The 15,000-nt window shown below is 43.5% G+C and overlaps 2 protein-coding genes and 1 long non-coding RNA gene across 7 annotated transcripts in view; 1 reads left to right on the plus strand and 2 right to left on the minus strand.

Moving 5' to 3' along the window:
• LOC127444643 (polymeric immunoglobulin receptor-like) overlaps positions 1-7,088 on the plus strand; it is a 16,592-nt gene extending 9,504 nt beyond the window's left edge. For 2 of the 4 annotated variants that reach the window (XM_051704136.1, XM_051704140.1), the window contains 2 exons: positions 4,704-4,750; positions 4,845-7,088. In XM_051704136.1, the coding sequence (XP_051560096.1) occupies positions 4,704-4,750; positions 4,845-5,075 (278 nt within the window). In that variant the 3' untranslated portion in view covers positions 5,076-7,088. Of the gene's footprint in view, positions 1-4,663; positions 4,751-4,844 lie in introns of all 4 variants that reach the window. The other 2 variants (XM_051704138.1, XM_051704139.1) reach the window with 2 other exon arrangements.
• Positions 7,089-8,741: 1,653 nt separating this feature from the next.
• Positions 8,742-15,000, minus strand: part of slc27a1b (solute carrier family 27 member 1b) — an 11,583-nt gene continuing 5,324 nt past the window's right edge. Inside the window, exons 7-13 of the mRNA XM_051704155.1 lie at positions 14,959-15,000; positions 14,413-14,622; positions 13,661-13,787; positions 13,357-13,494; positions 13,076-13,240; positions 10,371-10,517; positions 8,742-10,251 (exon numbers count right to left, since the gene is read on the minus strand). The exon at positions 14,959-15,000 is cut by the window's right edge and continues 68 nt beyond it. Of these exons, the coding sequence (XP_051560115.1) occupies positions 10,094-10,251; positions 10,371-10,517; positions 13,076-13,240; positions 13,357-13,494; positions 13,661-13,787; positions 14,413-14,622; positions 14,959-15,000 (987 nt within the window). The 3' untranslated portion in view covers positions 8,742-10,093. The remainder of the gene's footprint in view (positions 10,252-10,370; positions 10,518-13,075; positions 13,241-13,356; positions 13,495-13,660; positions 13,788-14,412; positions 14,623-14,958) is intronic.
• LOC127444668 (uncharacterized) lies at positions 10,524-13,069 on the minus strand. 2 transcript variants are annotated; one of them, XR_007897867.1, is made up of 3 exons: positions 11,478-13,069; positions 11,248-11,337; positions 10,524-11,111 (listed from the first exon to the last, which is right to left on the minus strand). It is a non-coding gene; the product is annotated as an uncharacterized LOC127444668 (long non-coding RNA). The 2 variants fall into 2 exon arrangements; XR_007897868.1 differs by having other exon boundaries at positions 10,524-11,088; positions 11,202-11,337.

The following is a 15,000-nucleotide window of genomic DNA, read 5'->3' on the forward strand; positions in this document are numbered from 1 at the left end:
ATGCTAGCCGGCTTGTCCTGCCCCGGCGTGGCTCAAGATCCTGCACCCCATCTACTCATCGCCGAGGGCGTCCCCCTGCGGTGACTGCACCGGCTCCGCCGCAGCCCGCCCCTCCGGCCCGGCCCCGGCGTGGAGCCCACCGCAGGAAGCCGACGCCACCCGTCTCACAGCCGGCACCGAAGAACCTACGGAGGTCTTCGAAGCGCCCCTGAGACGGGCGACCCAGGGACAACGAAACCCGCTGCTCTGGAGCTGGTAAGCAGATCTTCTTTTTGTTACCTTTTGCATTTAAATTGCGCTGCATGCCCAAGTGGCTGCAGTACTCAAGAGCTCCGCAAGAGTGGTTTCCTTGTTCCCTGGGTCACATATTCGGTGTGTACGGCTGGCATCACGACCACCGTCCACCACTCCATTTGGCAGGTTGGCGCTCCAGCGGCGGTCTCCCGCCCTGAGCGCCCAGCTGTGGCACAAATCCGCCCCCGATGTGACAGTCTCCATGGGTCATGAGGACAGGCCTCTTCCTCCCCCGTCCCAGGCTGTTCCGGGGGTGGTCACAAGGAGCCAGGTAAGTGCTTCGATGTCCTCGGACTCAGCACGGCCACGATGTGGTGTGGCACCTCAAGCTCCGCCCCGCCGCGAGGCCCCACCCGCCGGTACATCCGATGACGTTGTCCCTTTGGTCCCCCTTGCGCGGAACTCGGACGCATGGCTTGCGCTTTCCAGTCCGTCGCGAGGGCTGGTCCGGACCGTCCGACTCGGCTGCACGATTCACTTCGCTGGGCATCCGCCCAGGTCCAGCGGTGTCCACTTCACCTTGGTGAAAGATGGAAATGCTGCTACCTTGCGCGGAGATCGCTACCCTCCTACGGAAGGACGCGATAGAACCTGTCCCTCCAGCCGAGATGAAGAAGGGGTTTTACAGCCCCTACTTCATTGTACCGAAAAAAAGGCGGTGGGTTGCGGCCAGTCTTGGACCTGCGAGTACTGAACCGGGCCTTACACAGACTCCCGTTCAAGATGCTGACGCAAAGACGCATTCTAGCGAGCGTCTGGCATCAAGATTGGTTCGCGGCGGTAGACCCGAAGGATGCGTACTTTCACGTCTCGATCCTTCCTCGACACAGACCCTTCCTGCGGTTTGCGTTCGAGGGTCAGGCGTATCGGTACAAGTCCTCCCTTTCGGCCTGTCCCTGTCTCCTCGCATCTTTACGAAGATCGCAGAGGCTGCCCTTGCCCCGTTAAGGGAGGTGGGCATTCGCATTCTCAACTATCTCGACGACTGGCTAATCCTAGCTCACTCTCGAGACGGGTTATGCGCACACAGGAACCTGGTGCTCTCACACCTCAGCCGACTAGGGCTTCGGGTCAGCTGGGAAAAGAGCAAGCTCCTCCCGGTTCAGAGCATCTCTTTTCTTGGTTTGGAGTTGGACTCAGTCTCCTTGATGGCGCACCTTACGAACGAGCGCGCCCAGTCGGTGCTGGCCTGTTTGAAGGCGTTCAAACAGAAAACAGCGGTTCCACTGAAACATTTTCAGAGGCTCCTGGGGCATATGGCGTCCTCGGCGGTGGCCACCCCACTCGGGTTGATGCATATGAGGCCGCTTCAGCACTGGCTCCAGACTCGAGTCCCGAGACGGGCATGGCGCCACGGGACACACCGCGTGGCCATTACGTCGGTCTGTCACCGTCTTTTCAGCCCTTGGACCGACCTCTCGTTTCCACGAGCAGGTGTTCCGCTAGAACTGGTCTCCAGGCGCGTCGTGGTCACGACAGACGCCTCAAAAATGGGCTGGGGCGCTGTTGGCAACGGGCACGCAGCTGCCGGCCTCTAGACGGGTCCGCGGCTGCGTTGGCTCATCAACTGCCTCGAGTTACTGGCAATTCTGCTCGCCCTGCGGAGGTTCCGGCCGTTGATCCAGGGCAAGCACGTGCTAGTTCGGACAGACAGCACGGCAGCGGTAGCATATGTCAACCGCCAAGGCGGTCTGCGCTCCCGCTGTATGTCATAACTCGCCCGCCGTCTCCTCCAACGGAGTTAGCAGCCCCAAGTCGCTGCAAGCCACTCACATCCCGGGCAACCTCAACACTTCGGTGGACACGCCGTAACAACAGGTTACCCTCAAGGGAGAGTGGAGACTCCACCTTCAGGTGGTCCAGCTGATTTGGAGTCGATTCAGTCAGGCACAGGTGCACCTGTTCGCCTCCCAAGAATCCTCCCACTGCCCGCTCTGGTACGCCCTCACCGAGGCCTTCCTCGGCATAGACGCGCTGGCACACAGCTGTTCCCCTGGCATTCGCAAATATGCGTTTTCCCCAGTGAGCCTGTTCGCACAGACCCTGTGCAAGGTCAGGGAGGACGAGGAGAAGGTCGTCCTGGTAAGCACCCTACTGGCCCGCCCAGACGTGGTGCTCAGACCTCACGCTCCTCGTGACAGCTCCCCCCGGGCAAATTCCCCTGAGGAAGGCCCTTCTTTCTCAGGGAAGGGGCACCATCGGGCACCCGCGCCCAGACCTCTGGAATCTCCATGTCTGGCCCCTGGACGGGACGTGGAAAACCTAAGCTGTCTCCCACCTGCAGTGGTAGACACGTTCACTCAGGCTAGGGCTCCCTCTACGAGGCGCCTGTATGCCTTTAAGTGGTGTCTGTTCGCTAAGTGGTGTTCTTCCCATCAGAAAGACCCCCAGAGGTGCGCAGTCAGATCAGTGCTTTCCTTCCTGCAAGAGAGGTTGGAAGGGAGGCTGTCCCCTTCCACCTTGAAGGTGTACGTTGCTGCCATAGCAGCACACCATGACGCAGTCGACGGTAAGTCTTTAGGGAAGCATGATCTGATCATCAGGTTCCTAAGAGGCGCCAGGAGGCTGAATCCCTCCAGGCCACGCCTTGTTCCCTCATCGGACCTCTGTAGTTTTTCAGGGTCTACAGAGAGCCCCCTTTGAGTTTTGCAGTCAGCCGGGCTTAAGGCACTCTCCTTGAAGACTGCCCTCCTGACTGCGCTCACTTCCATCAAGAGGGTAGGTGACCTGCAAGCGTTCTCTGTCAGCGAAACGTGCCTGGAGTTCGGTCCGGGCTATTCTCACGTGATCCTGAGACCCCCGACCGGGCTATGTGCCCAAGGTTCCCACCACTCCTTTTAGGGACCAGGTGGTGAACCTGCAAGTGCTGCCCCAGGAGGAGGCAGACCCAGCCCTGTCGTTGCTGTGTCCGGTGCACGCTTTACGCATCTATTTGGATCGCACGCAGAGCTTTAGAATCTCTGAGCAGCTCTTTGTCTGCTTTGGTGTACAGCGGAAAGGAAGCGCTGTCTCCAAGCAGAGGATCGCCCACTGGCTCATTGACGCCATAACTATGGCATGTCTCGCCCAAAACATGCCGCCCCCGGTAGGGCTACGAGCCCATTCTACCCGTGGTGTAGCGGCTTCTTGGGCCCTGGCCAGAGGTGCCTCTCTAACAGACATTGCAGAGCAGCGGGCTGGGCAACACCCAACACCTTTGCAAGGTTCTACAACCTCCGGGTGGAACCGGTTTCGTCCCAGGTAGTGGCACGCAACACAAGCGGATAAGCCCGGGATAGCCGGCCGGGTGTATCGCTTGCACATAGCGCCTTCCACCTCCTTTTGAGCTGAAGACGTGCGCCGTTAATTCCCAGTAGTGTTCACAAAAGTTGTTCCCTGGTTGACTTCCTCCGAGCCCTGTGGCAGTCGAGTTTTCGGAGAGACTCGCTGCCGGCCCAGTACACGCGCTAACTAAGAGCCCGGTTCTGGGGTAGGTGCTCCGCATGTGGCGGTTCCCTGTAAGGCTAACCCCATGCGATCTATATCTTCCGCTAGTTCGTTTCCCTACTGGCAAACTGCGTCTTCCTTGGGCAGAGCCCCTCAGTCTCCATGTTGTAGTAACTCCTCCCCCATTGGGCAGGATCTACCTTGAAGGCTCTCCACATGGTTGGAAAGACCATGTGATGTATTCTTCCACTTAAATATCCCCCCTCTCTTGGGGCGAGGTGTGGTCTCCGCGGTGTCCTCCCCTTGGGAGGGACACCCCCCGACTAGACCTGGCGGCCCAGTCAGATAATCCCCCTTCTTTTTTAGGGAGTGGAAAAAGAGAAGGGGAAAGAGGCCACGACTGCGTTAAGCCTGTCTCTATCTCTGGGTAGTCGACTTGTCCCCAAAAAGGGCCGTTTGACACTCATAACTGTGTTGGGGGAGGTTACGTGTCGACCTGGTGCGCTGGCTATGAGGCACACAGCAAGTCTGCCCACCACACACCGCCAGTTCATGTAACACAGTTCAGCCTTGTGGCGTTTTGTATAGGGACCCCTAGTGTCACTACATCGACACCAACGTCGAGTGAGTGACAGATAGGGAACGTCATGGTTACTGGTGTAACCTCCGTTCCCTGATGGAGGGAACGAGACGTTGGTCCCTCCTGCCACAACGCTGAACTACCCGCTGAAATGGCTGGACCTTATATCGGCTCCTCAGCGTAAAACCTGAATGAGTGGTTGCATACCAGCTCCTTTTATACCCGTATGTTCGGGGGAGTGGCATGCAAATACCACTCGCCAATTTTCATTGGCCTTTTATCAAAGACCAGAGGTGTCTCGGGCTCCCAAGAGTGACCCCTAGTGTCACTACATCGACACCAACGTCTCGTTCCCTCCATCAGGGAACGGAGGTTACACCAGTAACCATGACGTTTTCCACAGGTATTCATTCATCAATAAACAGAGGAGATAAACGAAATAATGACATGGTGAGTTTGGTGAGACCTGTATGTGTATTATATCTTTTAATGAAGTCTTCATGTCTTGGTCTTTCTTATCATCTCATCCTCTTCTTATTCTTAGGCTCCCAATGCTGTCGATGAATATGAAGAGATTAAAGATGGCAGACATGATTCTACATCAACTCCTTTTTTCTCTACTGTACAGTTTCCCTCAAACTCCTCTGATGTGCTGCTGTATGCTGCTGTCAGTTTCCACAAACATGAAGATTCTCTCACTGATGATACAGTCACATTCAGTAAAGATATTAACTCTGATTATGCCACTGTCAGTCGCCGCACCACACAGAACTAATATTTTTTTATTTCAAGACTTTGAATAGACACTGATGGGATATTTTAAACCAATCAGCTGGTGGGAATACATGTTCTTCTCCAAATCTGTTGTGAGAAATCATAAATGGATTTTTATTTAACTAGAATCACTTCAGTCTAACATTCACAGAGAAAAAAAGTCACTGCAAAAATAGTTCATTTCGATTGCTAATAATTTATTGAGCAGTTGGCGACACCTACAGGTCACTTTTTTGATATCAGCTTTTGAAAGCAGCCCATATGTTGATGTCCACTGACATGTTCCCAGATAGCACATGTACGTCTTTGAAACTTTTGGGCCAGTTTTTATGTAAAATCCAGGCCCGATTTCTCTTCCCAGTCCACCTCTGTCTCTTTTAATACCATTTCTGTACTTTACAGACAACTGTTGATTAGAAAAAGGACAACAAAAAAAACTAAAAAACATGTAATTCTAATCATACTGTACTGATACTGTAAAGTAACCGCTCGACTGACGTTTGTTGAAATGCCTCTATTCTTAAAGTATCGTTTTAGCACTTATTCTAAATATCAATGCAAACTCAGTGTAAATACATACTACAAAATATAGCTACAAGCAGCATAGGTCCTTTAATTTCATGTCACAAGATGAAAAAGCATTATTCATATAGCTCATAAGCACCTTAAATAAAAATAAGGTATTAAAGTTTTATTTATTTCGTTTAATTTATTATTCATTCTAACTTTTGACGAAAAGGTTGCATTGTCACCAAATATGTACGGTGTGTTCAGAGTATGGTGACAGTTACACACACAAAGTTTTATGTCAATAAGGCACTGCATTACAGTATTATAGCCTGAGATGCTTTCTGACGTCTTGCCATCAAATTCGTCGGTGCAATGTTCAAGAACCGTTTAGTCTGTCAAAGAGCTTTAGATAATATTTTGTCACGAGCGCCCCTATATTATACATAACCAATTCCGTGCAAATCGGACATACGACCTAGGATGAGTTAAAAAAAGTATGTGTTTTCAATTAAACTCGAAACGGCGGACAGGAAGTGAGGCTGACCATGAGTATCATCGTACTTGTTATGTCCCAAGGAATCCAAAGAGTCCAGTCTTATGATTTTACTCCAAACTATTCAAAAGTTATAAGCAAAAATAGCAATTTTTTCATATCTCTTGACCACTAGGTGGCGCTGTGCCAAAACTGTGTTGGTACCCTCAGGTCATGCCTGTGATGACATATACCAAGTTTCGTGTCAATACGCAAAAGCGTTGCGAAGATACAGCCACAAGTCCATTTTGGTGAGTTTGTGGTTGACTTCGTTGAAGCATTATTCGAAAATGGTTTGGTTTATTAAAAAGTTTCTGATAACTTTTTATTTGTTTATTAAACAGTGTCCCTAGATGATACATTACAAATTTCGTGCAAATCGGACATACGGCCTAGGACGAGTTCAAAAAAGTAGGTTTAATGAAAAATCGTAAATTTCCGTCATGACGGAAATTAAATCGGAGATAGCCATTTTGTTCGTCTTGATATAAGGCACTTGAGTCTCGGACATATGGTTTAGGAGCTATGGCCCAAAATATGCAACAAATTTGTTTTGTTCACTATAGCGCCACCTATGGGCCGATTCCATGCCAGAGTACTACATCCCTGAAAGTTTCTAGTCTCTAGATCTATAATAATAATAAAAATTCTGACAAAAACTATAGGGTTTATAGGCCTTCGGGCTTGAACCCCTAATTATGCATCCTGAATGAACAACAAACATGTAATTACTGAAAGAGGCAATCATACATTATGAAATACAACAAACACTGTTAATATTGAAGAGTTTAACCTATAGGCTCCTCCAGCTTCTATGATGGTGAAACATGCTCTATAATGTTGTTTTTACATAGTACTTTTAACAGTCACAGTTAAATGTTAGATGTGGAATTCTACTTTCATTTGATTAAGTTTGAACCTTGTCAATATTTTGTGTTCAAATGTGTAGCAAACATGAAATTTAAAATGGTGTACATTTTTATATAAATCCTTCTTTCTTCTGCTCTAGCTTCACCAACTACTATTGGAACATCGGCAGTGTGATACTGCACATATTGTTGGCTTTTGCACAATAAATTGCTAAACTTCCTTATTTGTAGTCGCTAAATGACTAAACGTAAATATAAATATGTGACGACACCCCCATCCCAATGTGCTTTATTGCTGGCATGTCAGGTCAAATGTCTGGCAAGAAAAAAAATAATAGCCAATGGTGATTCTTTCTCTAATATGTGTGTACAGAACTGTATACATAAAGAGCACTGAGCTGCAGTTCATTCAATACTATACATGTATAGACACGTGACTTGTCCGTTACAGCATAATTGATGCAAATAAACACCTTAAAGTTTTTTCAGTTATAGTTTACATTTCCAAATTGAACTACTACACTGTGTCTTTGTTACACATGAAAACTGCACATAAAAATTGAAATGTGAAAATAATTTAAAAGAGAGATACATCTGAACTGCTGGAGTTTAAACCAGATGCACATAAATATCTTAAATCAGATAAACTGAAGACAACAATTTGTCACTGACACACATTAGTAATAATAATAATCATCTTATTCGATCATGCATTAAAAAAACACTAGAAGACACGTGTTATTTTCAAAATGCATTGCACTTACAGGTGACAACTGCAATTTATACCATGGTCTTCAGAGTCGAATAATCCATTCTGATTGGGTGGAATGTGTGCATTAAAACCGTTTAATGCACAGGTAGTTCCAGTCAGTTTTAATCACCATTCTATATTAATGCGCCTACTCTGCTGTCCTCTGTAATGACACATTGCGAGAGTTTTATGCATCTGTTCAAACGACCTATAGTCTCAAAGCTGGGATTAAGCGTCACATCACAAAGCAACATCAACAAGTCATGCAGTGCTGTCTTTAAATCAACTGTGAAGCGCTACAGGAAACACAGAAAAGAAAACAGTGTTCATCAGCACCGTATTACTCACCCAAAGCGCTTGTGAGGAAAGTATGGTTTGACATTCAGCTGTTTTGCATGGAGGGGGAGAGAAGGTAACAGGGACTCATCAAGTATGTCTTCCGCTGTCCTGTGTTGTGCCGATTTTTGACTCCCTAGTATCCTTACGTTTAGAGGTAGGTGTAGGGGTGTACATTAGGGATAGGGACCAATGACTTCCTCCTATGGTTAGGGTCAAGGGTGGGTGTAGGGGTGAGCTTTAGTCAAAAGAACCAATTAGGTAGCAGGGAGTAAGAATCTGGTGGGGAGTCAGATTTTGGCACAACACTGGAAAAGGTACCTCATTTTTTAGCAACTCCACACAAAAGGACAAGTTCATTGCCCAGCACAATAGGTCCCTGATCTTATATACAGTAATTGGAGTGTATCTGGACTGTCTCCGACACACACACTCACACATTCAACAACACATTCACTGAACCCCCCTATGCTGGATTTTTAGTAATAGATTCAACTGTCTTTGCACAGTATTGAGTAGCCCAGAATTGAAGACCTAATTTTAAAACTTTATTCCATCCCCATTTATTGTCTTGTTTATATGTACAGTATACAGTATATATATATATACACACACACACACACACACACACACACACACACACACACACACTGTACCTGTGTCGTTTAATAAAGCCAGTGCTTTTGTTTTTATGTGACTTAACTTTAATAATTTTGTTTGTGTCTCATTGTTTACAGTATGTGTTACATAAAAGACATTGCAAATTATATGTAACCATCACAAAAGTTCAGTTCAATTATTGGGATGAGAGTTACAGTAAACTCATGAGGTGAATTCATTTCATTATGTTCTGATCAGAATCTACACATATCAGTGGGCTGGATTTCTCTTCTACAGCCTGATGTGCAATGACTCAAATCAAGAGTAGAAAAGGCACAAGTGTTGTTCATTTAGCAAGACGTTTCAAGTAACAATAGATGCAGACTATGAGCTTGATTTTTGTCAAGTCTTTTTCAGGAGTTACAGTATATCGATACTCAACAAAGGACACTTATAACATTACACATTACACAATATAACATTACAATGTTTCTCACATTTCGTTACTGCAACATGTATGTGAAGTGTTTTCATTACATTGCAAGTACAGTTTCAGCGCTAAGCCTATTTTTGGTTTTGTGTTTCAAACTGAAAAATACAGCCAATTAAACTGAACAAATTTATAAACACTATATTTTGAAATGTAGAAGTAATTTAGTGAACTACTCACCTTTTGTTTAAAACAAGACGGTTTGATTTTCCTCCTGTTTAGATTAACTCCATTCAGATGTACAGTAAATGTGATGCACCTCCTCATGTAAATTACATTTCATGACCATGAAGTTTTTCGTACATCTCAGTGACGCAACTATGATAACCGTTTTCTAATTTGTGACCTTTATCTAAAGAACTACTCCATGTCACCCAGAAATCACTATTTTCTGGACAGAGCTGCAGCTCTGTTATGTTGCAGAAACAATGAGCGTGTTTACATGAACACCTATATACTAATAACTACCAAAAATCTGCTTATTCAAAAAATCAGAAATGCAGGAAAAATCACGTTTATGTGAGACTTGAAATCATAGAGTTATTCGTCTGTTATTTGTTGCTTTTGACGTCGAAATGTTGAGGAATGCGCACAACATTTGCACACATTGGATAAGCCAGTCGGAATGCTGGTAAAGGTGTTTTCACGCACAGCATAATGGAGGTAATGTGCAAAAACTGACCCGTGTCGATCGATTATTGCTTAAACTGTTTATGACCTAACCACGATAAAGGAAAACCATTTAAGGCATTTACGTGATCACACATGTTGTCTGCTTATTAAGCTTAACTGGTGCAAGATTGTGCAGGTAAATGCAACTCACTGTCAGTGTGAAAGCACAACGCGTGTCTGCTGTTGCAGTTACGCTATGATACTCGCATGCTGAAGATGTAAGATGCGTGAAACAGGCTCAACAACGAGACTGTCTTTCTCATAGAGATATTTTTCCCTGCATGATGTCATTGTATAGTTCCTCTGTCAGAGTCTCATAATGCCCCAAACGGCTGTTCAGAAAGTAGATCCGGTCAGTGGTTAGCCTTGGGTTGAATCCCTCTTTCTGTAAGCGTGTTTTTTGGATTTTGAAGGTACCTGTTGGTGAGACAATTACAGAAATAAAGGTGAATGAAGAAAATATGCAGTGAAAGAAAGAGAGGAAATGTATATGATGATATGATTATGTCATGCGTGTATGAGTGTCTTTCTCTCACCTGTTTTGTCCACCTCAGGTGAAAGCCGCAAGAAGACAGGACGAGCGTAAGAGGGAAGGTTGCTCTGCACATCTCGTACAAACTTCTCACAGTCAAAATAATTTGTCATGTCAGCTATGGCAGCCATTCCTGCTTTACCCTCCACACCTGGTGAAAAGAGAGTATAAAAACAGCTACTGTACAATACAATAAATCCATACTGTAATTACAGAGACCTCAGAGTTTTACAGAATAGAGATTTACTTGTATTCATGTTGTTATTCAAAGCAACTTGAAGTTTCTAAACTCAAAAACATGTACAGTTCATTATACAACATCTGCACCTCATTACTTAACATCTGCAGCTCGTTATACACCTGCAATTCGTTATTAAATACTGTATCTATCGTTTTTAATTACATACCTGCAGCAGCTTGTTATTTAAAATCTGCAGATCAGTATTAAACATTTGCAGCTTGTTATTTAACATCAGCAGCTTATAATTTTAAACACCAGCAGCTTGATATTAACCATCTTCAGCCTATTATTTTACACACTGGCCACTCATTATTTTATACACCTGCAGCTCATAATTTTAAACACCTGCAGCTCATTATTTCAAACACCTGCAGCTCATAATTTTAAACACCTGCAGACTGATATTAACCATCTGCAGCCTATTATTTTACACACCGGCCATTCATTATTTTAAACACCTGCAGCTCATTATTTTAAACACCTGCAGCTCATTATTTCAAACACCTGCAGCTCATAATTTTAAACACTTGCAGACTGATATTAACCATCTGCAGCCTATTATTTTACACACCGGCCATTCATTATTTTAAACACCTGCAGCTCATTATTTTAAACACCTCCAGCTCATTATTTTAAACACCTGCAGCTCATAATTTTAAACACCTGCAGACTGATATTAACCATCTGCAGCCTATTATTTTACACACCGGCCATTCATTATTTTAAACACCTGCAGCTCATTATTTTAAACACCTGCAGCTCATTATTTTAAACACCTGCAGACTCACTCAAATTTTAAACACCTGCAGCTTGATATTAACCATCTGCAGCCTATTATTTTACACACCGGCCATTCATTATTTTAAACACCTGCAGCTCATTATTTTAAACACCTGCAGCTCATTATTTTAAACACCTGCAGCTCATTATTTTAAACACCTGCAGCTCGTTATTTCAAACACCTGCAGCTCATAATTTTAAACACCTGCAGATTGATATTAACCATCTGCAGCCTATTATTTTACACACCGGTCATTCATTATTTTAAACACCTGCAGCTCATTATTTTAAACACCTGCAGCTCATAATTTTAAACATCTGCAGCTTGATATTAACCATCTGCAGCCTATTATTTTACACACCGGCCATTCATTATTTTAAACACCTCCAGCTCATTATTTTAAACACCTGCAGCTCATTATTTTAAACACCTGCAGCTCATTATTTTAAACACCTGCAGCTCATAATTTTAAACATCTGCAGATTGATATTAACCATCTGCTGCCTATTATTTTACACACCGGCCACTCATTATTTTATACACCTTCAGCTCATTATTTTAAACACCTACAGCTCGTTATTTTAAACACCTTCAGCTCATTATTTTAAACACCTTCAGCTCATTATTTTAAACACCTGCAGCTCATTATTAAACATCTGTAACTCGCTATCACACACTTGCAACTCGTTATTAAACATATGCAGCATGATATTAACCATCTGCAGCTTGTTATTTTTCATCTGCGGCTTATTTTAAACACCTGCAGCTCATTATTTAAAATCTGCAGCTCTGTATTTTAAATATTTGCAGCTCACTATTAAACACCTGCAACTCGTTATTAAATACCTACTGCTCATTATTTTAAACACCTGCAGCTTGATATTAACCATCTGCTGCTTGATATTGTTCATCCGTTGCTTGTTAATTTTAAACACCAACAGCTTTTTATTTTACACATCTGCAGCTCTGTATTTTAAATATTTGCAGGTCACTATTAAACACCTGCAACTCATTATTTTAATCAGATGCAGCTCATTATTAAACATCTGTAGCTTGCTATTACACACCTGCAACTCATTATTTTAAACACCAACAGGTCATTATTTTAAACACTTGCAGATTTTTATTTTACACATCTCAGCTCATTATTTAACATCTGTAGCGCTGTTTTTTAAACATCTGCAGCTTACCTACAACTCATTATTATAAACACCGGCAACTCATTATTTAACATCTGCAGCTCTGTATTTAAAACCTTTGCAGCTCACTATTAAACACCTGCAACTCGTTATTTTAAACACCGGCAGCTCGTTATTTTAAACACCTGCAGCTCATTATTAAACATCTCTTAATTAACATCTGCTGCTCATTTTAACCCACTACATTTTGCAATTAAACATCTGCAGCTTATTTTAAACACCTGCAGTTCATAACATCTGCAACTCCATATTAAACATCTGCAACTTGTTTTAAACAACTGCAGTTTGTTAATAAACACCTGCAGCTTGTTATTAAACATCTGCAACTTGTTTTAAACACCTGGAATTTGTTAATAAACACCTGCAGCTTGTTATTAAACATCTGCAACGTGTTTTTAAAACACCAGCATTTTATTTTAAACAGCTCTTTTCTGTTTTTTCAAACATCTACAGCTCCACAGGTGTGTTGAGGGTGACAGTTGTCTCACCTGGCACAGAGACTCCATAAACAGCGACATCTGTCTGATTCAATAGAGAACTCAGAATTCCTTCCACCTCTGTGGTTGAAACATTTTCTCCACGCCAGCGGAATGTGTCTCCACTTCGGTCCCGGAAATACACATAACCAAACTCATCCATAACCATCAAATCACCTGAGACAGATCAAAGTGAGCAAATGAGAGCAACTTATCTAGTACAAAATGCAACACTTTTGCCACGAAGAGAAACAGGCATAATCAATATGTATCTGGATAACATTTTTCTTCACCTGATACGTAAGCTGAGTCGCCCTGTTTGAAGACGTTGTGCATTATCTTCTTGTTGTTGGCCTCCTGATTAGCATAGCCATCAAAGCGACGTAATGGATCGTTTGGATTGATTCGCCCAACAATAATCCCTGGTTCTCCTAAAGTAAACAAATAAACTCGTATTGTATGGCTATATGTCTTGTAGTTGCTTTTTATGCTAAGCTCTGACAACACTTGCCACTTGACTAATAACTCTTCAGATATTAATTTGCACATATTGTATGTTTACATTCTGTTTGTGTGCATGTGTGTGTGTTTCTTCACCAGGTTTGCATGGAATGCACAGTCCTCTGTTGTCTCTAATTAACTCCATAGTCTCCTCGTCCACTCTAAGCAGTCTGATGGGATACACGCTGGGCAGAATCACACTGTTAAAGCCACACGCCCCGACCTGGCCAGATGACCACATCGCCACATCGCATGAGCAATAAACGAGCATGTTGAACAATATATAAATTAATACAAATAATCAGACGCAACAATACATGCTACATTCTTAAAACAACTCTGTGACTATCAAAATGACGCAATCAAAAATGAACGCAATTAATTACCCCTGACCTGTACATAAATTCTGTAACTAAGGATTGTTCTACCAGCAGAGCAATTTAATCTTGAAGAAACATTTTTCAGAGTTGAACTACATTTAAACTTGACACTGTGTTAAACAGCGCTCATGATTCGAGACATGACGCAAGGGCCAAAGATGATATGCTGCATGTGTAAATAGACCAACAAGTAAAAAATACAGCAGAAAGAATACAAGAACACATTCTGTGTGAACAGCCCATAAGCAGACCTAGGACAGATTAATAAACTTATTTGCAGAAAGGATTGCTGTGAACTGGAGGCCAGTGATTATGTTAATCACTGTTTGCGATTTATTCGCATATTGCAATTTTTACATTTTCATGTAGCTTAACATTTTTAATCAATTAACAGCCCTACTAATCTGTCAATTAGAGTTTAATTCAGCATACATTAAAAAGTGTTCATTAATATATTTACACACACACCTTGCTGTCCATGTTGGCGAGGCTGCAGTTGCACTCTGTGGCTCCGTAGAACTCTCCGATACGTTTAATGTTGAAACGTTTCATAAACCCCTCCCAAACATTGGGCCGCAGACCATTGCCCATGGCAACACGCACCTGGTGACGAGACTCAGATGGACGGGTTGGTTGAGATAAAAGGTACCGACATATTTCACCAATGTATTGGATCACCTGCCAACACAAACACACACACAAATGTAAATCTAACATTTTATCCGAAACAACTAACAATCAAACTGTGAATCAGTCACTCCTCAGTGTTTCGCATTGTGGACAAATATGGGAGCTAACTTCAAGCAAACCTTTCAAAAGAGTGCAAGAGATTTGACTTGACTATTGACTCAATAGTTACAGTATTATTATTGACTATAACTATATTAACTATTGACTTATAGACATTGACTCTATCAGACCACCACTAAAAACTTCGGTAAAAGTAAATGTTACTAGATGGAGCTTTCTGATTGGCCAATCAAACTCTAATGACACTGATTCAAAGGTCCTCACCGTGCAATTGTATTTGATGCAGTCGTCCCAGAAACGACTAGC

The sequence above is a fragment of the Myxocyprinus asiaticus genome, chromosome 8 (assembly GCF_019703515.2).
Source record: "Myxocyprinus asiaticus isolate MX2 ecotype Aquarium Trade chromosome 8, UBuf_Myxa_2, whole genome shotgun sequence".
NCBI lineage: Eukaryota > Metazoa > Chordata > Actinopteri > Cypriniformes > Catostomidae > Myxocyprinus > Myxocyprinus asiaticus.